Below are 25,561 nucleotides of genomic sequence, written 5' to 3'. Positions count from 1 at the left end.
GGTGATGGTTTGACATACCTGTGAATATACTAAAACCACTGAATTGTACATTTCAAATGGTGAATTGTATGACACATGAATTATACCTCAAGAAAGTTGTTTTTTAAAAAGACAGCGTAAGGGGTAGGGGGAAGTTGAGATGAAGCAGGAAAACTGTGATCAGAAACAAAGCTCAGGGGCTGTCTGGCCTGGCTGCCCCAAGTCAAAGCCTACATTTCATACAGGCAATGTTAGGGTAGCACCCAAGCCACGACTCGGAAAGATAAATTGACCCCAGAAGATATAGGGCTGGGTCCCTTCTCCCCTGACAGCTCCCTTTCTGTGTTTTTTCTGGCACAATAAACTCTGTCATCTTGTATAAATAGGAGAAATTTATGGCAGTTTTCCCTCTTCTTCTCCCTGGTGGGCTACTAGGAAAGGTCCAGGGGGAGGAGGGAGCCTGAAATTCCAAAAATATAAATGTGGAAAGACTGGAGGGGGTCGAGGATTCTCTTTGCCTGCCTTGGCTCTGGCCCCAGCTCTTTCCCTTTGCATGTTTGACCATCTGGGTGATGAGGAGGGTAGAGAACTGGTGCAGCCCGTTCTCTCTGCAAGCCCAAAAGAGATGGGTCCCAAAGCAGATATCCGACAGGAGGGGCACAAGGGAAATCAAGGAAATAGGCTTGGCTGTCCCATGAAATTATTGGAGGAGACACAGACCACTGCCCTCCTTCCTGGATTTGGCTATTTTTGTACTTCCCTGTTTGTTGAGGCAGCCTGATACAGTGGGATGAGAACTCGTCCTAGATTTACAAAGATTGATAGAGAAAGTAAGTATCTGACCTTAAGCAAGTCATCTCTTCTCTCCGGGCCTCACCTGTAAAAAGAGAGAGGGGACTGAATTTATCAGGGGTTTTCAAATGAGTTTAACTCTGGGGTCCTTCCTTCAAATAAAACTGTATGTAGTGACCCAACATGAACACGAGCCTGCTGAGCTTCTGGAAGGTAGGAATGGGAGTCTCAGGGCCCTGTGGTGAATGGCGAGAGGCTTGTCCAAGCACAAGATGATCTCCAGGGCTTTTCCAGCCCTGTCCTCAGGAGGGATCTGCCCCCATGGTGAAGAGGCTCAGTTCTGCACACCCAGTGGGCTTGAAATCCAGCTCCACCCCCTCCTGTGTGTCCCTCAGCACATAACTTACCTTCCTTGAACCTGTTTCCTCGTGTTTAAACTGGAATAATAGTAACACATATCTCAGAGGATTGTCACATATATTACACTAAACAATGTGCATAGAGTCCTTCGCATACTATCTGACCCAATAAATATTATTATAGTTATTCCGTGATCTGATGTAATCAGTTTTTTGAGACAGAATCTCATTTTGTAGCCCAGACTGGTGCACAGTGGCATGACCTCAGTTGACTGCAACCTCCACCTCCGGGGTTCAAGCAATTCTCCTGTCTCAGCCTCCCAAGTAGCTGGGATTACAGGAGTGTGCCACTGTGTCCAGCTAATTTTTGTATTTTTTAGTAGAGATGGGATTTTACCATGTTGGCCAGACTGGTCTCAAACTCCTGGCCTCAAGTGATCTGCCTGCCTCAGCCCCACACAGTGCTGGGATTACAGGCGCGAGTCATCGCACCTGGCCTGATATAATCTTTTTAATTTGAAATATCTCGTCTGAGAAGGTGAATTAGAAAGGATGACAGCAAAACTGCTATAACACAAAGACCCCAAAACACAGTAGCATATAGAAAACAGAAGTTTATTTCTCACTTAGTCTGGGAGGAAGCGGTTCCAGACAGCAGGCAGCTCTGTTCCTCCTAGTCAGTCAGGGATGTGTGTTCCTTTCATACCTTTGCTTTCTCTTCTCTTAGGGATATCTTTTCAGTTGCCTTGTCAAACCTGTCTCAGGCTCATATGCCCAGCTCATGAAAGAGAGAACACAAAGGAGAATTTACTCAATGCCGTCAGGCTTTGAGGACATGCTCACCTCACATTCCCCTGTGTCTACACCTGGCTACAAGAGCAGCTGGGAAATGGAGTTTCCAGCTGGGTTTCCCTCCACCCTCGTGCAGCAAGGAAAGAAGAAATTTTAGTGGACAATGGGCAGTCTTAATCCAGGGCTCAAACCCACACCTGAGCTGTCCTCTTCCTCTTCCTAAAGGAAGGGAAATAAAGTCTACAGCCCAGAAAACAATGTGACCACCCATCCCCTACCCAATCAGGTCCCTGCCATTCATCCCAAGATCAGCTGTCTTGGGAAAGTGGCTTGGAAGCCTCCCTCCAGAAAGACCACCCTTCTGTCCATCTTCTTCACATGGGTGGATGTGAGAAAAGTTTCTGTCCCCACTGCCTGCCTGCCACTCCCTGTCTCAGTTTCAGCTCACACTCTAGCCCTTTGTTCCCAGTCACCAAGAGTGACTACAAATGCGGGGGAACAGGAGGACCTGAAACAGTCATGGAAATTGAGACTGGGACACAGAAGCCATGCTCAGAGGCAGCCTAGGTGAGGGTTCTGATGCCAGGAAATCCAGCTACTACTGTGTAACCTAAAGCAGGGATTAAGCTCTCAGAACTTCAATGAACTCTTTTGGAAATCGGGATAAGAAACCCACTTGTCAGGGCTGTTGTGAACATCAAATGTGATCATGTATGTACCTAGTACATAGTATGCCTTCAATAAATGGTAAGGCAAACCCAAGGCAAATTGAATTCATGTCCATTACTCTGACCCAGCCTTTGCATAAATTCTTTTTTCTTCTCCTTCCTTGACAATGCATGGCTCCCTCCCTCTTCTTTACTTCCTATCCTCATTCCCCTACCATCTGAACCCTGATCTGGAATCTCTTTTCTCAGGAAATCTTCCATGATTGAAAAATTCCTGCTTGGCCCCTTCTCACTCCAATACTCTATCTTCGCCCATCTTCCATCTACCCCATGGTCCTGGCCCAAGTTTACACGTGTCCCATCTCTCCCTTCAAAAAGCATGCAGCAGTGGAAGGGCTTTAAGTTTGTCATCAAGCAGATCAGAGTTCAGATGCCAACTCTGCCAAGTTCTAGCTTTAGGACTTTGTCAGATCACTTCCCCTCTTTGAATCTCTGTCTTCCCAACCCTCTGGTGAGGTCAAGTGTGTGTGGGCTGGTACATAAACGATATTTAATCTCCTCTGCTCTACCCAACCTCCCCCAACTCACACTCCCAGGACTAACTCTCTACTAAAGGGAGTTATTAGACCAAGAAAGTAATTCTCCCATTACCAGCCCCACTCCAACCCTGCACAGGGAAAAAGTGACTTCGAGTCTATGGGTCTTGGAGGGACCACCAACCCAAGATCTAGAGCAGAGGAAGGACTTGGATATCCCAGCTTCCAGGGTCATAGGATCTCTCCCCAAGCCCTCATATGCAGCCCCAGTTGCAGGACTAGCTTCAGGGATAGGAGTGAAAGAGTTGATCTGATTCCAATCTTAGCCTGTAAGTAGTAGCTCACCTGTGCCTCTAGTTTCAACCTTCCTAGATCAGAAGAGCAACAATATCAATGACAACTAATGCTTACATAGTGTTTCCTATGGGATAGGCATTGTTCCAGGCTCTTCGTACATATAACTCGTTTAATCCTGACACCAGTCTTTGAGCTAGGTACTATTAACCCCGTTTTACAGACAAGGAAACTAAAGCACAAGGGGTTAAGTAACTTGCCTAGGTCATACAACTCACATAAGGCATGACCGAGATTGAAAACCAGGCCGTCTAGCTCCAGAATCCATCCTGTTAACCACTCTGCCATAAAAAGAGCTAACATTTACTGGCAGTTTCTATGTGCCAAGCACTGTGGAAAACACATGGCATGTATTTCTTCTAATTCCAAATAACCCCCTGAGATAAGTTTTATTATTAGTATCCCTGTTTTACAGGTCAAGAAACTAAGGCAGAGAGAAAAGTTAAACAACTTGCCCTGAGTCACACAGCTAGATATTAATAGTTTCAGAACTCCTAGTTGTTTTGCCTCAAATCCCACCTCCCCATCCCTGCTCAAAGCCCCTCCCCTTCTAGGTGGGTTGTTTAGTTCCTATCACCAGTTCTTCACAAATCTGCTTTACCCCCCACAGCCTACAACCCTTGTTCTCCAAAACTCCTGTTGACCTCTGTCCCTTTCCCTTCCCACTTTCTCCCTAGTCCCTCTGCTCCCCACAAGGTCCCCCAAACCATTCTGTCTCTCTCCCTCTGCTCCCCACCCACCCTCCCCCACAACTCCTGCTGAAACAGATGAATTTCACCAAAAAAGACCATCAGACTTTCCCCAAGCAGGCCCCACTGTGCCTGATCGCACACCCCCAGGGGAGGCACCACAGTGGCTAAGCTGGAGAGCCAGAAATAAAATCCTCATTCTACTTCCCCGCCCCCTCTTCCCATCACTCATCTGGGAATCCAGGGTGAAGAAGGGAGCTAAAGTGCAGAGCATTCATTTAATATTAACAAATTGAAATGAATTCTTTGAATGCCAGTTAACTTGGAGCGGCCCCTTATTAATAGTAATTTAGATTCATACTTGGGAGACGCAGGGACAGGGGCTGGGCCAAATGTGCCCAGAATGTCAATGTGACTGGGGAACTGAAAGGGGAGGGGCGGCAGTTTTACTTCTGCCCAGTTGGGTTCTGTTTCCCTGAGAGAAATAGACAGTCACTGGAGGCGGATCTTTGGGAAACACAAATTACCCTTGTAAGTTTATTTTTGTTACTTCAAGGAATCTGAATAGTTTGAAGCCATGTCACACCATTTTAAGAGTTTATTTTCACAGTAATGCTAAAAAGAAGAATTTCCTCAGAGCTGGGATTTACTTCAAACCCTCTCCTAAGCCAAACCTTACTGACCAAAGGGACAAGTCCCCAGGCCAGCTCTCTACCCTTCTTTGTTCAGAGCTAGAGCGAGAGATCAATATGGGCTTCCCCAATCCCTGCCCCTTCTACCTTACCCAAAACTAAAGGGAAGAATCAACACTGTGTGTCTCTCTGAGAAGTCTCCCCCAGGAGGTAAAAGACCCAAAGGGCTGACCCCTAAGCTAACAGCTTACATTTAAGGAAGGAAAACAATCTGCCTTCACTTTTCTGAGAATTTAGGGAAAAAATGAGAACTTAGAATTCAACTTCATGTATCAGAGTTCTCCAGAATACAGCCAAGTGGAAAGAACTTAGTCCCAAATGAAAAAGTTGAACAGAAATTCTGCTCTCACTCATTTTGCCGGCTTGGAGGTCAGACTGGAGGTGTCCTGAACTAGAACCAGAGCATAGGCTCTGACCCAAGAAGGACACTGTCTACTTCCCAGGCATCCCTCCTTGGCTGGGAGGAGAGGGGAGGATGAGTCAGTTGGAAGCTGAGAATTGTGGAAGCTGGGGATGGGAGTTTTGAGATCGAGGAGGCAGGAGCGTGAAGGAGGTCAGGGAAAGGCAAGTAAATCTACTAACCATTGCAGTTTATAAAATAAAAACCTTAAAAATGGTTTAACATGCAAAAGGTTAAATTTTAAAAAGAGGTCAGGTTTTAAAGAAGGTAAAATACCTCAAATTTAAACATAACAAAAATGAGGAAAATACACAAAACATTTCAAGCAAATTGTTCTTCAGAAGAGGAGAGGTTGGAATTAATCAAAAGACCTTTTTTACACACCACCCCCCAAGAGTTTCCCAAACAATAAATTCATTTACAAAACAAAAAGAGGAATCAACACAAAACCTCATCCACATACAGAGAAAAATAAATTGTGGTGATTCTGTAACAGCTGAAAAACTAGTGAGGGAGGAGAAAAATGAATAAACTCTAAATCCATTAGGTGATATTTATAAATAGCAAAATTGGAGGATGGAATGGAGAAAGGAGTTGAACTTATCATTAAAGAAGTAACACATGTGAAAACATAAGGTGTAACTCACCCCCAAAGAAAACTCTCCATAAAGTAGCAAGTATAGAAATTTATTGAAAAGGAGGAAAGTACCACTCACCCCCCCCCAATATAAGTGTATGAATTTGAATTAAAATTTTCTCCAAATCCGAGATAGGTTACACAAAAGAATACAACAAGATTTTTTTTCTTTCAACTAAGAGGAAAAACAAAATCCGATTTAAATTCACTAATGGGACACGAAGGGAGGCTGTGGTTTGCAGGTGCTAGTAAACGGGGTGAGGGTTGTGAAGAGTTTGAGGGGTAGAGGACCAGCTTACCTCGCTTTGGAGCCACGGCGGCCAACAGGAGTGGGCAAAGGACCCTGCCAGTGCCTGAGTGATAGGAGAAACAAGGACTAGGGGACTCGGGTGCCCCTAGACGAATGAGGAGGATGGAAAGACTGGGGGTGCCCATCTCCCCTCCTCTGCCTGCCTCCCTCCCTCTGGTACCCAGGCCTAGAGAGCTACTGAAAGTTACAAATTGCTTCCATTATTAGCTCATCCCGGGCAGCCTGGTCATTGGCCAGCCCCTGGCCACGTGATCCCTCATACCAATCGATCGAATTTCTAGTCGCAATTCTCGGTCTATCCCTCAGCTCTGGGGAGAAAGTGGGGGCTGTGGCGTGGGGGCTGAGGTCCAGTTTGGGGCGGGGTGGGAGAGGAGTCCTTGAGTATCCTGTCCCAGGGCCAAACCCTCAGAAGTCCAGTCTTCAGGACCTCCTTGAGCCGACTTCCACCGATGGAGGGGGATCTTCAGGGCGCCTGCTGGGTTCTCAGGACTCCTCTTCAGATCCTAGTTTGGACTCCTCCGGGTTAGAAAGGATGGGCTCAGCACATCTGGTGAGGCAGGCAGGTCCTCGCTGCAGCACAGAATGATCCCATGGCCCTCAAGGCGTGGTGTCAGCTGAAAGTTCACTGATCCGTGAGCCCTCTGCCTCCCTCCTCCCTTGAAAGAGCAGGGCGTGCCCCGCTTCTAAAAGCCCTGGGGCTCCTGCAAGCGGACACCGCTTTCCAGGACAGGTGCAAACAGGGACGGTGTGAAGCCGAGGTGGAGACAATGCGATCACGCGTGGCACTGGCATATCCCACAGAAGATGAGGTGAATGTGTGTCACCGGAGGCATATGGGGAGATGGCAAAACCAACAATGGTGTCCAGGCATGTGCCCAGTGGAAAGGGGGAACAAGTGGCCTTTCCCTGAGTGCCAAGGAAACCCAAAGAAGACCTGGGAACCTGGACGGGGCCTGTGCCTCAGTCCAAGCCACATTTTGAAATGCCTGCCAGAGGAGCACAGAGGTTTCTGCAACATTCACCCCACCCCGAAGCCTCCACCGCCCAGGTAGCCCTGACACAACCTTCCCTGCACCCAGCCCCAACCCCATCCCCAGGCCCAGCCCAGTTACTTTGGTTTCCTGACATTCGTTACAGCCAAAAGATTCAGGGAATCAGTCCACCTATGAGCAGAGGAGAGGATATCCCTCATTTGTGAGACAGGACGTGCAAAGGAAATGGGACACCACCTGTCCTAGAAGACAAGGCCAGTCATGATCACCTAGCGCTCATTCTATGCAATCCACCCACCGATGAGGTGAAACAAGGAGACCAAAGAAGCTTCCCTGTCTGAGACACGCATGGAAGCCAAGTGTTCCAGGCTTATCAGACCTGCCCAATCCAGCAGAAACAGGTTTGGAGAGAGAAAGAGTCATGTCGCGGATCTCCAGAAAGTGTCCCCCTGATGGACTGGGAAGCGATCTTCGTAGAATTTATTCAGCCAGACCAAGAGGCAACTAGGCCCCTCAGAAACAGGGGAGACAGAGCAAGAGGGAGGACAGAGCACAGGCCAGAGCCCAGGCAAGTTACAGAACCTTGCCACCGCCACGGGCGTAAGGGGAGGGGTGCGAAACGCGTGACTTGTCCAGAGAGGCCAGCATTCCAGGGACAGGAATTGTTGCCGTCTCCCATTCCTGGCTTCCTCTTCAGAACTGTATCGTGGTGTGGCTTCATTGCTCAGAGAAGAGCCGTGCAGGGGTACAACCATCTTCTTGGAGGTGGGTCTGCTCCTCTCCTGCCAGACAATGAGCTGCTGTGGGGTTTTGTCCTGGGCTGGAGTATGGTCCTCTTGATCCTAGAAAAGAGGCCGCTCAGGATGGGGATGAGACTTCGATTGCTCCGGGACCGATGCATCTCCTCACGTGATCGAGGACTACACAAACCCAAAGTGGAACCGCCCTGAAAACGATGAACAACCAGCCACAGGACTCAGGCAGAGATGCAGAAAGAGGCCCACCAAAGACTGGCTGACATGCAAAAAATCCCATTTTGGCGAACAGAGCACATTCGTCCAAAGACACACACGCGCACGGGCATACACACACAAACACACACACACAGACTGACAGAGAGAGGGAAAGAAACACACAGAGGGTGAGAGACAGAGAGAGAAGAGAGAATGGGAGACACACACACACACACACAGTCCTACAGCGGTGGCACAGAAACACACACTCCCAGACAACCCCTGAGGCTAATAGTGGAAAATATGTATCTAAGAATACACTTGGAACAGAAATGTGAAAAACCAAAAGTAAGAGATATTATGAAGGATCAAATATAAAATGACCCAGTGCTCAAGAGGCAACAAAGAAAAGTGTAGAAGAAAATGATGAGGCATTGTGCCTTAATGAGTTTGTGCTACTATATAAGAAAATACACTAGGCTGGGTAATTTCTGAAGAACAGAAATGTATTTCTCACAGTTCCATAGGCTAGAAGTCCAATATCAAGGTGCCAGCAGGATTGGTGTCTGGTGAGGGCCTGGTCTCTGCATTCAAGATGGTACCTTGTGCACTGTGTCTTCAGGAGGAGATGCAATGTGTCCTCACATGGCAGAAGGCGGAAGGGCAAAACAGGGGAAGCCCACTCCCTCCAGTCCTTGTGTAAGGATCCTACACCCATTTGTGAAGACTCTCCCTTCATGACTGAATCACTACCTAAAAGCCCTACTTCCTAATCCTATGACATTGGTGATTAATTTTAGCAGGACACATTCAGAGCATAGCTCCCTATATTCAATTTCTTAAAAATTATTTTGTTGTTTCGCTTTTCTGTTTTTCAAATGGCTAAAAGTGCACAAAATTGGATTAATCATAATCCTTGGCTCATAGCACATACCTTGGCTCCTATTTCACCCTTGTCTGTGCCTGGGCCTCTGTGTAAATCTATTTGAACAATATGGTAATCACTTGTGAACTTACAACACAACCAAAGAACTAGGGTTCTGACCCTAACATCTGCTCCTCCTCTGTCCTTTTTCCTGATTTTCACCCTTCAGCCCGAGGGTAACTACTAACCTGAATTTATGTTTAGGATTCTCTTCCTTTAAAAAAAAACACATTATTTTATTGCATACATACGATTACCCTAAATGACATGTTATTTAGTTTTTAAGGGTATAATTTATTTACCCATTCTCCTATTAATTTACCCATTCTCCTATTAATGAACAGTTGGCTTATTTCCAGATTTTTGTTATTATGAATGGCATTACATGAGCATTTTTTTTAAACTACTTCTGGTACATATGGGCAAGAGTTTCTCCAGGGCCTATGGTAGAGGAATTGCTTTGCCATAACATATGCTCAAATTTATAAGATAATCCAAAATTGCTTTCCAAAGTGGTTGTTCTAATTTAAACTCTCACCTCTTGTATTAGTTTGAGATGATCTTGTTGATCCGCAGTCTCTCCACATGTGGTGATATGGTTTGGCTGTGTCCACACCCAAATCCCAGCTTGAATTCTATCTCCCAGAATTCCCACATGTTATGGGAGGGACCCAGGGTGAGGTAGTTGAATCACGGAGGCCAGTCTTTCCTGTGCTGTTCTCATGATAGTGAATAAGTCTCATGAGATCTGATGGGTTTATCAGGAGTTTCTGCTTTGGCTTCCTCCTCATTTTCTCTTGCTGCTGCCATGTAAGAAGTGCCTTTTACCTCCTGCCATGACTCTGAGGCCTCCCCCACCATGGGGGACTGTAAATCCTATTACAGTTCTTTTTCTTTACACCTCTTTTTCTTCTCAGACTTGGGTATGTCTTTATCAGCAGTGTGAAAACAGACTAATACAGTAAATTGATACCAGTGGAGGGGGTGCTCCTGAAAAGACACTCAAAAATGTGCAAGCGACTTTGAAACTTGGTAACAGGCAGAGGTTGGAACAGTTTGGAGGGCTCAGAAGAACACTGGAAAATGTGGGAAAATTTGGAACCTCCTAGAGACTTGCTGAATGACTTTGACAAAAATGCTGATAGTGTTTTGAACAATAAGGTCCAGGCCGAGGTGGTCTCAGATGGAGACGAGGAACTTGTTGTGAATTGGAGCAAAGGTAATCCTCATGTTTTAGCAAAGAGAATGGCAGCATTTTGCCCCTGTCCTAGAGATTTGTAGAACTTTGAACTTGAGAGTGATAATTTAGGGTATCTGCTGGAAGAAATTTCTAAGCAGTAAAGCATTCAAGAGGTGACTTGGGTGATGCTAAAGGCCTTCGGTTTTATAAAGGAAGCAGAGCATACAGTTTTGGAAAATTTGCAGCCTGACAATGTGATAGGGAAGAAAATCCCATTTTCTAAGGATAAATTCAAGCTGTCTGCAGAAATTTGCATAAGTAACAAGAAGCTGAATGTTAATCCCAAAAACAATGGGGAATATGTCTACAGGACATGTCATAGGTCATCACAGCAGCCCCTCCCATCACAAGCCAGGGTCCTAGGAGGATAAAATGGATTTCTGTGCTGGGCCAGGTTCACTGTGCTGTGTGTAGGCTGGGGCCTTGTATCTCTGTGTTTCAGCCCCTCCAGCCATGGCTGAAAGGGGACAACATAGAACTCAGGCCATGGCCCTGAGAGTGCAAGCACCAAGCCTTGGCAGCTTCCATGTTGTGTTCAGCGTGCACATGCATAGAAGTCAAGAATTGAGGTTTGGAAACCTCCACCTAGATTTCAGAGGGTGTTTGAAAACACCTGGATGTCCAAGCAGAAGTTTGCTGCAGGGGTGGTGCTCTGATGGAGAACCTCTGCTAGGGCTGTGCAGAAGAGAAATGTGGGGTCAGAGCCCCTATACAGAGTCCCTACTGGGACACTTCCTAGTGGAGCTGTGAGGAGAGGGCCACTCTCCTCCAGACCCCAGAATGGTAGATTCACTGACAGCTTGCACCATGAGCCTGGAAAAGCTGCGGACACTCAACATCAGCCCATGAAAACAGCCAGGAGGTGGGCTATACCCTGCAAAGCCACAGGGGCAGAACTACTCAAGGCTGTGGGAGCCCACCTCTTGCATCAGCATGACCTTGATGTGAAACATGGAGTCAAAGGAGATCATTTTGGAGCTTTAAACTTTGACTACCTTGCTGGATTTTGGACTTGCATGGGGCCTGTAACCCCTTTGTTTTGGCAAATTTCTCCCATTTGGAACAGCTGTATTTACTTAATTACCTGTACCCCCATTGTATCTAGGAGGTAACTAGCTTGATTTGGATTTTACAGGGTCATAGGCAGAAGAGACTTGCCTTGTCTCAGATGAGACTTTGGACAGTGGACATTTGGGTTAATACTGAAATGAGTTAAGACTTTGGGGGACTGTTGGGAAGGCATGATCAGTTTTGAAGTGTGAGGACATGAGATTTGGAGGGGCCAGGAGCAGAATAATATGGTTTGACTATGTCCCTACCCACATCTCAACTTGAATTGTATTGCTCAGGATTCCCATGTGTTCGGGGATGGAACCAGGGGGAGGTAGTTGAATCTTTAGGGCCGGTCTTTCCCATGCTATTCTTGTGATAGTGAATAAGTCTCACAAGATCTGATGGGTTTATCAGTGGTTTCGTCTTTTGCTTCTTTTGCCTCCTTCTCATATTCTCTTGCCACTGCCATGTAAGAAGTGCTGTTCATCCACGGCCATAACTCTGAGGCCTCCTCAGCCATGTGGAGCCCTTAATGCAATTAAGCCTCTTTTCCTTCCCTGTCTCGGGTATGTCTTTATCAGCAGTGTGAATATGGACTAACACATTTCGTATTGTCAAACTTCTTAATATTTGTGGAGAGAATAGATGTGTAGTATCTTGTGCATTTCCCTGATTACTAATGAGGTTGAGAAAATTTTTATGTTTTGCAGGCTTTCTCTTTTGTGAAATCCCTATTAATGCGTTTTCCCAATTTTCTGTTTGGTTGCTATTTTTAAAATTAGAAATAACTGTCATCAATCCAAAAGCTTACACATGGTGGATACCTTCACACCAGTTCACAGTACAAAGTAACTCCTTGCTTGTAGAAAACATTATTATTATCATTATTATTTTTGAGATGGAATTTGACTCTTGTAGCCCAGGCTGGAGTGCAATGGTGTGATCTCGGCTCACTGCAACCTCTGCCTCCCAGGTTCAAAGGATTCTCCTGCCTCAGCCTCCGAAGCAGCTGGGATTACCAGCGCGCACCACGATGGCCTGCTCATTTTTTGTATTTTTGTAGAGACGGGGATTCACCATGTTGGCCAGGCTGGTCTCGAACTCCTGACCTCAGGTGATCCACTTGCCTCAACCTTCCAAAGCGTTGGGATTACAGGCAGGAGCCACCACACCCAGACTAGAAAACATTATTCAATAGCAAACAGTAGCAATATGCTTGGGGGTTTTAGGATTGATTATTTTTGAATCTCTAGAAAAGCTCAATGCATTACCTTAGGCTATAATCTCAGGGCAGAGTCTCATCTGTTAATGGGGGGTTGGTCTAAGGGTCTTCCAGCTCTCAGATTAATGGTTTCCCATGTTGAACTGCTCCATGTCACCCACCCATCCTCGGTTTTGTTTGTTTGTTTTTACAGAGACGAGGTCTCACTATATTGCCCAGGCTGGACTTGAACTCCTGGCCTTAAGCAATCCTCCTGCCTTGGCCTCCCAAAGTGCTGGAGTTACAGATGTGAGCCTCTGTGCTCAGCCCATCCTTGGCTGTTCAAGTGTAGACGTAAGTAGTAGATGCCAAGTTTACCTCCAGGTCAGAAGGGGCAGATGCCCCAGGGCAGAATCATAACCATAATCAGGCCTCCCACTGCACAAAGACATTATGTTCTGAAGCTTAAACCCAGACAAAGGTCTGCCCAGTAGCACCGTGTTCATGAATGTCAGGTCAAAAATTTAAAACTGGGACTATCCAGAAGAACCTGGTAGATGCAGGTGCAGTCCACAGTCCAATGGTCAGCCTTGATAACAGGCCACCTGTTCTTTCTCTTTATCATGGAGTCCTTGATGTAAAAATCGATGACACTTTCTTGCTTCTGGTGTGCTTCCGTTTCTTCATTTTCCATAAGTAGTTTCCTCCATCCCACCTCCCAACAGGCCACAGTCAATTCAGGACATTTTAACCATGAAAATGTGTCCCCATAACACGAATTTAGAGGCCAGACAGGGTGGATCACGCCTGTAATCCCAGCACTCTGTGAGGCTGAAGTGGGGGAATGGCTTAAGCTTAGGAGCTTCAGACCAGCCTGGGCAACATGGTGAAACCCTGTCTCTAACAAAAAATAAATAAATAAATAAAAATAAGCCATGTATGGTGGTGCATGCTACTAGTCCCAGCTACTCAGGAGGCTGAGGTGGGAGGATTGTGGGGCCAAGGAAGCCAAGTATGGAGAGGGCCAAGATCATGCCACTGCAATCCAGCCTGGGTAATGGAGTGAGACCTTATATCGAGAAAAAGAAAAATATTTAAAGGACAGGCTGACTTTCTTGTTACAAGACAATGCTCATTTGCTATTCCATAAATCCTAGAGCAACTCTTAAGAATTATGCTAAATCTACACTACCCGTGCTCTATAAATGGAACAACAACACTTGGATGATATCAGAGCTGTTTACCGCATGGGTTACTGAGTATTTTAATCCCACTATTGAGACCTACAGCTCCGAAAAAAAGATTCATTTCAAATACTTCAGCTTTTTGACAATGTACCTGGTGACTAAAGAGCTCTAATGGAGATGCACAGGGAAACGCATGCTGGTCTCATGCCTGCCAACACAACATCTATTCTGTAGTCCATGGATTGAGGCATCATTTTGACTTTCAAGTCTTATTATTTGAGAAATATATTTCATAAGGCTGTTACTGCCATAGGTCATGATTCCTTTGATGGATCTGGGCAAAGACAATTCGAAGCCTTCTGGAAAGGATTCACTATGATAGATGCCACTAAGAACATTCATGATTCACCAAAGGAGGTAAAAATAGCATTAATAGGAGTTTGGAAGAAGTTGATTCCAACCCTCATAAATGACTTTGAGGGGTTCAAGACCTTAGCAGAGGAAGTAACCACAGTTGTGGTGAAGATAGCAAGAAAACTAGAATTACAAGTGGAGCCTGAAGATGTGAGTGAATTTCTGCAATCTTTTTTTTTCCGTTTTCCTCTTAGTTTTATTTTTATAGCACTATACTTACATATATTTTTGTAAACAAAATATATCTCCTCAAACTTTTAAAGAAATTGTTCTGTTACTTTCCTTAAGGGTTAGAATGTTCTATGACAAATATTATGTACGTGAAATTAGGAATGGAGTGATACAAAAGTTTAACAGTGGTTTTAAAAAATTATATTGGCTGGGCACAGTGGCTCACGCCTGTAATCCCAACACTTTGGGAGGCAGAGGTGGGCGGATCACAAGGTCAGGAGTTCGAGACCAGCCTGGCCAACATGGTGAAACCCCATCTCTACTAAAAATGCAAAAATTAGCCAGATGTGGTGGCGGGTACCTGTAATCCCAGCTACTCAGGAGGCTGAGGCAGGAGAATCGCTTGAAACTGGAAGGCGGAGATTGCAGTGAACCAACATCACGCCACTGCACTCCAGCTTGGGCAACAAGAGCGAAACGCCATCAAAAAAAAAAAAAATTATATTACATCCTTATAACATGGAATGAAAACAAATCTGAGCATATGCTGGTATAATCAGATCTGTGATCTTTATTAAAATGTAAATTACCAGATAATCTCTAACAAAACAACCCACAGTATTTTAAATTGCAAAGAAATGTTTCCTACCTTGCCTGCTTCTCTTTCTAAGTCGACATACTCTCGGCTAGGTGTTTGTCACTGTTCTCCCTGCCAGCTAGCCGGAAAAAACTGGAGAGACAGATTGGTTCCTGTGGCCACAAAAGCCTTTTAGAAAAATCAATACAAACAGGATCAGGAGCAGGACATTACATAAATTATGCAAGCAATCATTTATTTTTACATCAGTTTATGTCTTAAGCCAGGCAGCACAGAGAATACTTAAAAGTAAAAAAAAAATGCACTCATCATTTTTCTTAAGTATTAAGTTACAAACATCTGATTCCATTTTGAGGACATTTGCCATTGGCTGCTTAAATATAAAATCAGACATGGAATCAATACTTTCTTTCAGGTCATTTTTTGCTGATGTTAGGATCTCACACTGCTAATGTCTAACCAGAAGCCACCATCCATCTTTGCATTTAAAAACTTCTATTTTTAAATGTAAAAATTTCTATTTTTAAATGTAAAAATCACTGAAAATCTAAAGATTTTGAATTTTAAAGAACACCACAATTTAAAATTGTATAAATGAGGCACTTTAATTTTCCTTGATTTCCCTTGCTGAAACACTGCATAGCAGGCAGTACATAAAAAATGCACTTGGAATTGTCTCTCCTCTGATAAACCATACATCGACATGGGATGTGACAGTACTCTCTAAAACCCTAGATGATTTTTAAAAATATGTCTTTTCTCACATTTGACTTTAGGAGAACTTGGTCTGACTACAACAAAGAGAAAAGTATTCATCTAATATTTATAAAAGATTTGGATGTTAGAGCTCAACAGATGCAACAACCTAAAACCACTTCAATAAAGTGTCATTTTATGTAGGCCTTGAGCAAGTTACCTCTATATTTCCCTCATGCAAAAAACAAAGACATTACCCCTTTCCCAAAGGAAATTAAGAAAAAAAGAAGTAAAAGCATTTTTGAAAAAATACATTTTTCATCATCTAAATGTAAACTCTTCTTTGCTGAAACCAGAAAAAGTTTTTTGTTTGGTTTATTCTACTAATTAAGTTCTGAAGCATAATTGGTTTCCATACATAGAGTCTTCATCTCAAATCAAGAGGTTCACATTTGGGGCAATTTGTTTAAAGCCATCAACCAAGTTAGCTATCCAATAGTTCCCCTGATGGTTAACAGCTTAGATTCTTTAGAGGTAAAAATTATACTTCTTATTTCTATTACTGGCACTGTCGGTATACTTGTCAACCTAAATGCTAAATCTCTAAACCTCTTTGATGGCATTTCCCTAATCAACTGGGGTACCATTTTCATGTGGTAAATGTTTTATATACATAGAAACTGAGCTAACATCAATATTACAACATCATTTTAAAAAATCTTTCAGGCAAGGAGCAGTGGTTCACACGTGTAATCCCAGCCCTTTGGGAGGCGAGGCAGGTGGACCATCTGAGGTCAGGAGTACAAGACCAGCCTGGCCAACATGGTGAAACCCTGTCTCTACTAAAAATACAAAAAATTAGCTGGGCATGGTGGCAGACGCCTGTAATCCCAGCTACTTGGGAGGATGAGGCAGGAGAATCACCTGAACCTGGGAGGCAGAGGTTGCATGCAGTCAGCCGAGATTGCACCACTGTGCTCCAGCCTGGACAACAAGGCGAGACTCCATCACAAAAACAAAAAACAAAAAAAACTTCCCATGTACTACGAGCATAAATCTTAACAAAAAAACCCCCCAACACTAGTTAAGAAAAAAAAAATAGTTTCTTGGAGGGAAACTGCCCAGGCTGTATGACCTGAAGCATAACTCAGTTTCCTCACAAATTAATTATTTGTAAAGTGCTTAAAACAGTACCAACTAAATGCTATGAAAGTGTCTGCTGAATAATATGATAAATAACTTTAAGCTCAACAAGAAAGCCAACTTTTTCAGCTTCAGATAATGAAATTCTCAGAGCAGAGTGGTGGCAGAAAAGACACAGCCCATGAACGACTGCCCCGTGTCAAAATCCCTGTGGCTTGTTTCTTCAGTATTCACCTAGTAGCAAATCCTTACACCTCCAGTGTACCCCAAATCAGTTCTGTGCTAAGACACTCTGCAGATTGTATTACCTCATCTCCTGTCCTGATGCCAACCTCAGAAGAGATTTCCTGCTTCATCACTATATGTCCATTATCTCATAAAGATCCCTCTCTGAGACAGAAGTGGTAAACACAGATCATTCTAGAATAACATTTTCCAAACTTATGTGACCATGGAATTCTTTTAATGAAATACCTACATATAGGTAAGAGTTGGAAAAAGTCTGTTCCAAAATATTAATATGGTGTCAACATCGTCATAGGAAAATAAAGATAAAAATAAACAAAATGAAAACATTAAAATGCTACACTAGTATGACGCCTATATTTAAGATTTCCAGGTTGTCTTATGCTTTATAAGTTTCACAAAGTATAAAATAGTACACCTTGTGCCAAACCAACATACTTTTTACCATTCAATCTTTAGAATGAGAAATATGTATTAGTTTTTACTCTTCTCACCACAGAGTAACCATACTTCTTATAAATATTTTTTCTTTATTTGATTATTAGTGTTGAAGACGTCTCCAACATTCTTAACTACAGAAGAATTGGTAAGAATAGGCTGGGTGCAGTGGCTCAAGCCTGTAATCCCAGCACTTTGGGAGGCCAACACGGGCAGATCACGAGGTCAGAAGTTTAACACCAGTCTGGCCAATATAGTGAAACCCCATCTCTACTAAAAATACAAAAAATTAGCCGGGTGTGGTGGCGTGCGCCTGTAATCCTAGCTACTCGGGAGGCTGAGGCAGGAGAATCATGTGAACCCAGGAGGCAGAGGTTGCAGTGAGCCGAGAGCCAAGATCATGCCATTGCACTCCAGCCTAGCCGACAGTGGAAGACGCCGTCTCAAAAAAAAAAAAAAAAAACAAAAAAAAAAACAACGGTGAAACTCTGTCTCTACTAAAAATACAAAAACAAAATTAGCCGGGCGTGGTGGCAGGTGACTGTAGTCCCAGTTACTCGGGAGGCTGAGGCGGGAGAATGGCTTGAACTCAGGACGCGGAGCTTGCAGTGAGCCGAGATCGTGCCACTGCACTCCAGCCTGGGCGACAGAGCAAGACTCAGTCTCAAAAAAAAAAAAAAAAAGAATTGATAAGAATAAATCAAGGCCAGGTGCAGTGGCTCACTGAGGCGGGCACATCACTTGAGGCCAGGAGTTGGAGACCAGCCTGGCCAACATGGTGAAAGCCATCTCTACTAAAAATACAAAAACCAGCCAGGCGTGGTGGCAGGCGCCTGTAATCCCAGCAAGTCAGGAGGCTGAAGCAGGAGGTGGAGGTTGCAGTGAACCGAGATGGCACCACTGCACTCCAGCCAGACTGACAGAGTAAGATCCAGTCTCAAAAAAGAATAAATCAGATTCTACTACAGATTCTTCGACCTGTGTTCACTTTTATTTAATGCTGATTGGGTTTTACAGTTAAAAACTCAATTGGCATAAAATAAGGAGGCTCATTGAGTTTTATAGTTAAAGAGAGATGATCAACACAGCCTTTAAATTGTTTCACATCTAAATGCAAAATGAGGCTGGGAGTGGTGGCTCACGCCTGTAATCCCAGCACTTTGGGAGGCCGAGATCGGTGGATCACCTGAGGTCAGGAGTTTGAGACCAGCCTGGCAAACATGGTGAAACTCCATCTCTACTAAAAATACAAAAATTAGCTGGGCGTGGTGGTATACGCCTGTAATCCCAGCTACTCAGGAGGCTGGGTAAAGGCAATCACTTGAACCTGGGGGGCGGAGGTTGCACTGAGCTAAGATCATGCCACTGCACTCCAGCCTGGGCAACAGCAAAATGAATTCTTCATTAACCTCACTGATACATCAAGGAGATGTTCCAAATAAGAAGAGGACAACTGGGGCAGGAGAAAGGTTGGGAATAGTTTTGAGAACTATGGATATCCTTGCCATTTATGGCTGCTGTCAAAACAGGCAAAATAATGCCTTTTTCCACAGCCAAATAGGAAGAAACCCAGCCTGTTCATAAGTCATAAGACAAATTTCAGGCATTAAATTAAGCAGCCTCTAAATTCAAATAATCAAGTACCTCTGATATAAAAGGTATTGTGAAAAATAGCTGTATCCAGAGGGGTTTATACAAAATTAATGAGGTCTCTACCCTCTAGGAGCTAAGGATCCTGTAATTAAATGTGGGTTAACACTGAACTAAAGGAGGGAAACTAGAAAGAGAGAAAACTAGGAAATGTGAAATTCCTCTCCAAATACCAATAGTTACATTATTTAACAAAATAAGACATGAGCCGTCTTAAGTGCAAACCTCACACAGCATTCAATCTACCTTCTTTAACCTTTAATACTTCTCAGAAATGTAAAACTTGTAAAATGTGTCAGATCAGATACTTGTCTTATTTTTGGAGACAGGGTCTCACTCTGTCACCCAGGCTGGAGTGCAGTGGTACGATCATGGCTAACTGCAGCCTCGACCTCCCGGGCTCAGGTGAGGATCAGATTATTTGGAAGCGGGGAAGGTCTAGAATGTCTGATTCATCCTGGAAATAAATTCATGACAAACACTAACCACCTATAATACTACTATAATATTACAGCATTTCAGATATCCTATGGGTTGAATTCATAATTCCATTCAACAAAGTCTGAGATGACAGAAAACACCCTACTAGCTATGATTCACCAAATTTCCAAAAAAATTCAGCTTTCAAAGATAGTGATGATAATACAACACATGGGGCTGCGTATGGTGACGCCGAGCCTGTAGTCCCAGCTATTGGGAGGCTGAGGCAGGAGGATCGCTTGAGCCCAGAAGTTTGAGGCTGTAGTGCCTCACGATTGTGCCTGTGAACAGCCACTGCACCCCAGCCTAGGCCACACAGCAAGACCTCTCTCTTAAAAAAAAAAAAAAACGAAACAAGACCAGACGCGGTGGCTCACACCTGTAATCCCAGCATTTTGGAAGGCCGAGGTGGGAGGATTACTTAAGGTCAGGAGTTCAAAACCAGCCTGGCCAACATGGTGAAACCCTGTCTCTACTAAAAATAGAAAAAAATTAGCCGGGCGTGGTGGTAGGTGCCTGTAATCCCAGCTACTCAGGAGGCTGAGGCAGGAGAATCGCTTTAACCCGGGAGACAAAGGTTGCAGCGAGCCAAGATCATGCTGCTGTGCTTCCAGCCTGGGTAACAGAGCGAGACTCCGTCTCAAAACAAAAAAGCAAACAGTGAGAGTACAAGTACTTTGTAACTTATCTTTTATACTTGCATCCTTCACCTCCAGGAAATTCTATCGTCAGGTGTACCACCTTCCCTTTGCAAAAGGTAACACAGGCAAAGGATGACACGATCATCGCACCAGCTAATGAATTCTTTTCTTATACCACTCAGTGCCAAAACCTAAAAGTATGTCTTATGCACTTCAATCATATAAATACTACAATTACTCAAGAAATTTGCAAGTGGGCTAAAAGCTTGAGACTCTCTTTCATAACATGCACTAATGACCAAATATTCAGGAGCTCCTGATAAATTTAACCAGTATCTTCTCACTATTACAACTCTAAAAAGCCTTCACTTAAAATATCAAAATATTCTTTAAAAATAAATTTGAGTTCAGTGATGTAAAGGGAGAATTTTATGGCATATGAATTATATCTGAATAAAAATAAACTGGTTTTATAAAAGGGGTGGGAGAAGTAAATTTCCAATGTCTTCCTACTGTTAACCCAAATTCAAATCGCACCTAGCTTCAAGCCTCTAACAATGCAGTGAGTCCAAGTCACCGAGCAGAGAGTAACAGCATTCCATTAGACAGTGCTTCAACTTTTTAAAAAATAATCATGCCGGACGCAGTGGCTCACGCCTGTAATCCCAGCACTCTGGGAGGTCGAGGAGGGTGGATCACTTGAGGTCAGGAGGCCAGCTTGGCCAACAAGGTGAAACCCCGTCTCTACTAAAAATGCAAAAATTAGCCTGGCGTGGTGGCAGGCACCTGTAATCCTAGCTACTCAGGAGGCTGAGGCAGAAAAATCGCTTGAACCCAGGAGGCGAAGGTTACAGTGAGCCGAGATAGAGCCACTATACTCCAGCCTGGGCAACAGAGCAAGACTCTACCTCAAAAAAATAGTAATAATCAACCTCTTTCCTTGGTTTCTTCCTACCAGTCCCTCCTCATCAGCACCTCCAACAAGGCAACCCAAAAAGATGAGAGGAACTAGGACCCTTGGATTTTTTTTTCAACCCAAGGTCTGGTGAAGACGCACTAAATCTGCCTCCTCAAACAAGGACCCCGAGATCAACCGTGGGTTTTGCCCATCTGTGCAGTTTTTAGGAACGGCAGCCCTACTCAGGACATGGGGATAATGGTTCCTTTCTGATTCTCCTGAAGCTTAACATTCTAAGAAAATGACATTTTTAGGGCCTTTTTCCCCCCTCCTCTCTCTATTAGAATAAATAACTGGAGGAAAGATTTCCACTCGGCGATCTGGTAGTGAGACCGCTTGACACAGAGAATTACCGACAGATCTACCTTCTAAGAAACAAACTATCGCCGACCTTGAATGAAGCTCCACTTCTTTTTCCGAATGGGGGTTTGCTTGCTACAAATACCCTGAACCCTTCTTCGGTGTCGCCGCCTAAACAATGCCCTTCGCTTGTTTAGTCTGGCTCGGGTTCGAGCTCCACTCGCGGTGCTCCATTGGCCGACAGGCGCCACCGCGGCGAGCACCGGCCCGCGGCATCTGGTTTCGCATTTTGAATCCCGAGTAGGAAGTGAGACGGCGCCCACTCAGTTCCGGGAGCCGCAGCAGCCGCGCCGCCGTCCGGAACCGGCCTGGGCCGCCGCGGCCCCGCGCAACAAGTGACCCGCGCGCGCCCCGGGCCAGCCGACTTACGATTTCCGAGCGGCCGTCGCGGCAGGCGTTCTGGAAGCGCGCCTGGGGTTCCTCGTGGGGCCGGTCCCTGAAGCCCGTGTACTTAATCTGCAAGGCAAGACGGCCCGAAATTAGGAGCCAAATCCGCGGCGCCGCCCACGCGCCCGCCCTCCCAGCGCGGCGCCGATAAGGGCAAGCAGAGGCTGCGGGCGCTGGCCGCCCCGGCGAGATTGCCTCTCCGCGGGCGCACCGACCGGGACTCCTGGGGACCGCGCCACCCAAACTTTTCTCCGCCCGGGCCCACTCGGGGCGCGCTGCGGCCTCCTAGCCGCCCGCCCGCCTCACCTCACACTCGCGGCTCAGCTTCCTAAAAAACTCCTCGTTCTCGAACTTGCTTCTCTGGTCGGGCACGACGCGCGGCATCTTCCCGCCCTGAGGCCGCGCCGGCCGGCCGCGCTCGGGGCTTGCGCGGGCACCCGCTGGCTGGCTCTGCGCTGACCGACTGACCGCCCACCCGCGGCGCCCGGACGCCCGCTTCCCTTTGTTTCAGGCGCCCGCCCGCGTGGGCTCCCGTTCCGGGCAGTCTGAGGCGCCGCCGCCCGCTCGAGCCCAACCCACACCGCCGCCGCCGCCGCCTCAGCCATTGCCTGCCGCCTGTGCAGCCCCAGCGCTCGCCGCCGCCGCCGCCGCCACTTCCTCTCGCCGCCCACCCCGCCCCCGCCGGCCCCACCCCGCCCCCGCCGGCCCCACCCCGCCCCCGCCGGCCCCACCCCTCCTCCTCGCGCGCCCGCCCGCCCGCCTCCAACTCCGGCAAACAAGACGTACCATTCACAACTCCGCGGCCCACGCCGCGCATGCGCCATCCGCCTGCTGGCGGAGCGGCCGGGCTGTGACGCCCCGGGGCTCCTTCCCCACCAGGGCCCTTTTCCCCCTGCTCGCCCGCGGCCACTCGGCGTGGAGCTGTCGTTGGGGGATCCGCCTGGCCTTTAGCAGACTGGAGTAGCCAGCGCAGGCCTTTTCTTCCGCCCTTCCTCGGCCATCTGGAACTTCTGGGCTCCCCAGGTGCGCGGAGTAACCCCAGATTGTCACTTGAACGCGAGGAAACCTAAGTCCTTGGGGACTTTTCTTCCCTAAACCGACCGGCAGGGGTGTAGGCTGTGCACGTTGAAGACTGAGGTGGAAACGGACCAAAGAATCCAACCGAGTCATGGTGGAAAGGTCGTGGCTTTTGGAGTCAGATGGGTCTTAGATGGGATCCCACTCAGCTACACTACCTGCTGGCTGGGGCCTTAGATAAGAATTGGACCAGTAAACCTCAGTTTCCTTATTTCCAAAATGCAGACACTCCTAGGTTTGCAGTGTTGGCGTGAGAACCTTTATGTGGGTCTAGCACACAGTAGGAGCACAATAAATTTAAGTTTCTAAAGAAGAACAAGCTGAGTTAAGAATGTAACCGATTGCCAGTCCATATACTTACTCAATGTGCAATCAGCTGCAAAAAATAAGATCCATAAATTCTAGGGAAGTTGTTTAGCCCAAACTGGAGAAAGTCTGACATGGGATTTATGGCAGAGTTTGATTCAAAGTTAGTCCTGTGGCCGGGCACTGTAGCTCATACCCGTAATCCCAGCCCTTTTTTTTTTTTTTTTTTTAAACAGAGCCTCACTCTCTCGCCCAGGCTGGAGTGCAATGGCGCGATCTCGGCTCACTGCAACCTCCGCCTCCTGGGTTCAAGTGATTCTTCTACCTCTGTCTCCCGAGTATGTGGAATTACAGGCACCCACCACCACGCCCAGCTAATTTTTTTTGTATTTTTAGTAGAGATGGGGTTTCGCCATGTTGGTCAGGCTGGTCTCGAACTCCTGACCTCAGGTGATCTGCCCGCCTCGGCCTCCCAAAGTACTGGGATTACAGGCATGAGCCACCGCGCCTGGCCTAATCCCAGCACTTTGGGAGGCCAAGGCGGGCTTATCACCTGAGATCAGGAGCTCGAGGCCGGCCTGGTCAACATGGCAAAACCCCATCTCCACTAAAGTACAAAAATTAGCGGGGTGTGGTGGCACACGCCTGTAGTCTCAGCTACTCGGGAGGCTGAGGCAGGAGAATCGCTTGAACCCGGGAGGTGGAGGTTGTAGTGAGCCGAGATGGTGCCACTGCACTGCAGCCTGGGCCACAGAGCAAGACTCCGTCTCAAACAGCTACTCGGAAGCTGAGGCAGGAGAATTGGTTGAACCTGGGAGGCAGAGGTTGCGGTGAGCCAAGATCGTGCCATTGCACCCTAGCCTGGGGAACAAGAGCATAACTCCGTCTCGGGGGGAAAAAAATCCATGAGGAAGCACTCTTGCTCCACAATGGGTCCAAGGAGGGTTCACAGACCTCCAAGTTGATCTTGGCCGAAGACTCTAGCAATAATTGTTTCTGCCATGGGAAATGTGGAATAAATAAAAATTGAAAGATCTCTAGGATGGCCTTGATGGCCATGAGCTTAGGCAAGGAAAAGGTCAGGGTCAAGGGAGCTAGACCTGGAGGGGTGGGAGTGCAGAGCAGGGCAGGGCGCTCTCATTGTCACCCTCAAGGAGGGGAGGAATGATGTCCTAAGGGAAAGGGACAGCAAAGCCTGCCAAGCAGACCCAGAACAGCAGCCCCACAGACAGCCTTGGGCAACTCCAGGCCACAGGGTAACCGACACTCGGCGTAGTCTGGCATCCAACAGCCAGGATGACCGGGAAATAAGCCACAGGCTGAAGGAGGCCATCTCCTCGGCTGACCTCTATATGCCTTTTTGGTTGTTAATTTTTTTTCACTTATTTAAAAAAACTGAATTAAAGGAAATTTATAAAGGAAATTTTCACCCATGTAAGGTACACTTAAGTCTGTGCTCCTAACAGCTTTGGCAGCTGTTGAGTTGGGTATGGGTTGGCCCAGACACCATGCTATGGGTGTTTGCTAAGGGGGTTTGCTAAGATCCAGCTCTACTAAGGCCCACTCATGGAAGCTTAGAGGTGTCTCTTCTGTGCCAAGAAACATCTGCCCCCACCGTCCCAAAACCTGACTGAATTATCTGAAGTCCTGTCATCTGGAATCTTCCTTTCATAAGGATTCAAGCCAACCAAGGGCCTCCTCTGAGTATCTCCCTAACTTCCTAGGTGGGTGGCTGCTCCTGCAGGCTCCTAAAGCTGATCTTGGGTGGGTAAGTAGATAATACACAATGAAGCTGAGGAGAGCGCAGGAACCCTCACTTGCCTAGTGCAACTGTGAAGCTCTGTTCAGGGTGCCTTCATGCACCTTATCACAGTTAATTCACACAACCACTTTCTTTTTTTTTTTTTTTTTTTTTTTGAGACGGAGTCTCACTCTGTTGCCCAGGCTGGAGTGCAATGGCGCAATCTTGGCTCACTGCAACCTCCGCCTCCCGGGTTTAACCGATTCTCCTGCCTCAGCTTCCTGAGTAGCTGGGATTACAGGCGCCTGCCACCACGCCCAGCTAATTTTTGTATTTTTAGTAGAGAAGGGCAGGCTAGTCTCGAACTCCCAACCTCAGGCAATCTGCCCGCCTTGGCCTCCCAAAGTGCTGGGATTACAGGCGTGAGCCACCGCGCCCGGCCCACACAACCATCTTCTAAGTCAGGTCTTCTGTCTCCTGAGAGATGAGGAAACAG

The 25,561-nt window shown here is 46.4% G+C and overlaps 1 protein-coding gene across 2 annotated transcripts; it reads right to left on the bottom strand.

The window, feature by feature from the left end:
• Positions 1-411: 411 nt before the first annotated feature.
• On the bottom strand, positions 412-22,493 carry LOC129531432 (core-binding factor subunit beta-like). 2 transcript variants are annotated; one of them, XR_010129850.1, is made up of 5 exons: positions 22,248-22,493; positions 21,924-22,010; positions 14,994-15,110; positions 1,757-1,908; positions 412-856 (listed from the first exon to the last, which is right to left on the bottom strand). XR_010129850.1 is itself a non-coding variant. In XM_063695511.1 (4 exons), the coding sequence occupies exons 1-3, from the start codon at positions 22,323-22,325 to the stop codon at positions 15,042-15,044; spliced, it is 234 nt and encodes a 77-aa protein (XP_063551581.1). In that variant the 5' UTR covers positions 22,326-22,493; the 3' UTR covers positions 1,727-1,908; positions 14,994-15,041. The 2 variants fall into 2 exon arrangements, 1 of the variants encoding a protein (XP_063551581.1); XM_063695511.1 differs by lacking the exon at positions 412-856 and having other exon boundaries at positions 1,727-1,908.
• Positions 22,494-25,561: the final 3,068 nt, after the last annotated feature.

This window comes from Gorilla gorilla, chromosome 12 (assembly GCF_029281585.2).
Source record: "Gorilla gorilla gorilla isolate KB3781 chromosome 12, NHGRI_mGorGor1-v2.1_pri, whole genome shotgun sequence".
Taxonomy (NCBI): Eukaryota; Metazoa; Chordata; class Mammalia; order Primates; family Hominidae; genus Gorilla; species Gorilla gorilla.
Note: the sequence above shows the minus strand (reverse complement) of the source record. Positions and strands in the feature narration are given on the sequence as shown.

What these genes read in the sequence shown, in the direction of transcription:
- LOC129531432 (XM_063695511.1), bottom strand. Translation starts at nt 22,325, where the DNA reads ATGCCGCGCGTCGTGCCCGACCAGAGAAGCAAGTTCGAGAACGAGGAG. An exon ending in AGCTGAGCCGCGAGTGTGAG is followed by an intron (nt 22,011 to 22,247) that starts GTGAGGCGGGCG and finishes CTTGCCTTGCAG; the next exon opens with ATTAAGTACACGGGCTTCAG. An exon ending in GCGACGGCCGCTCGGAAATC is followed by an intron (nt 15,111 to 21,923) that starts GTAAGTCGGCTG and finishes TTTTTCTAAAAG; the next exon opens with GCTTTTGTGGCCACAGGAAC.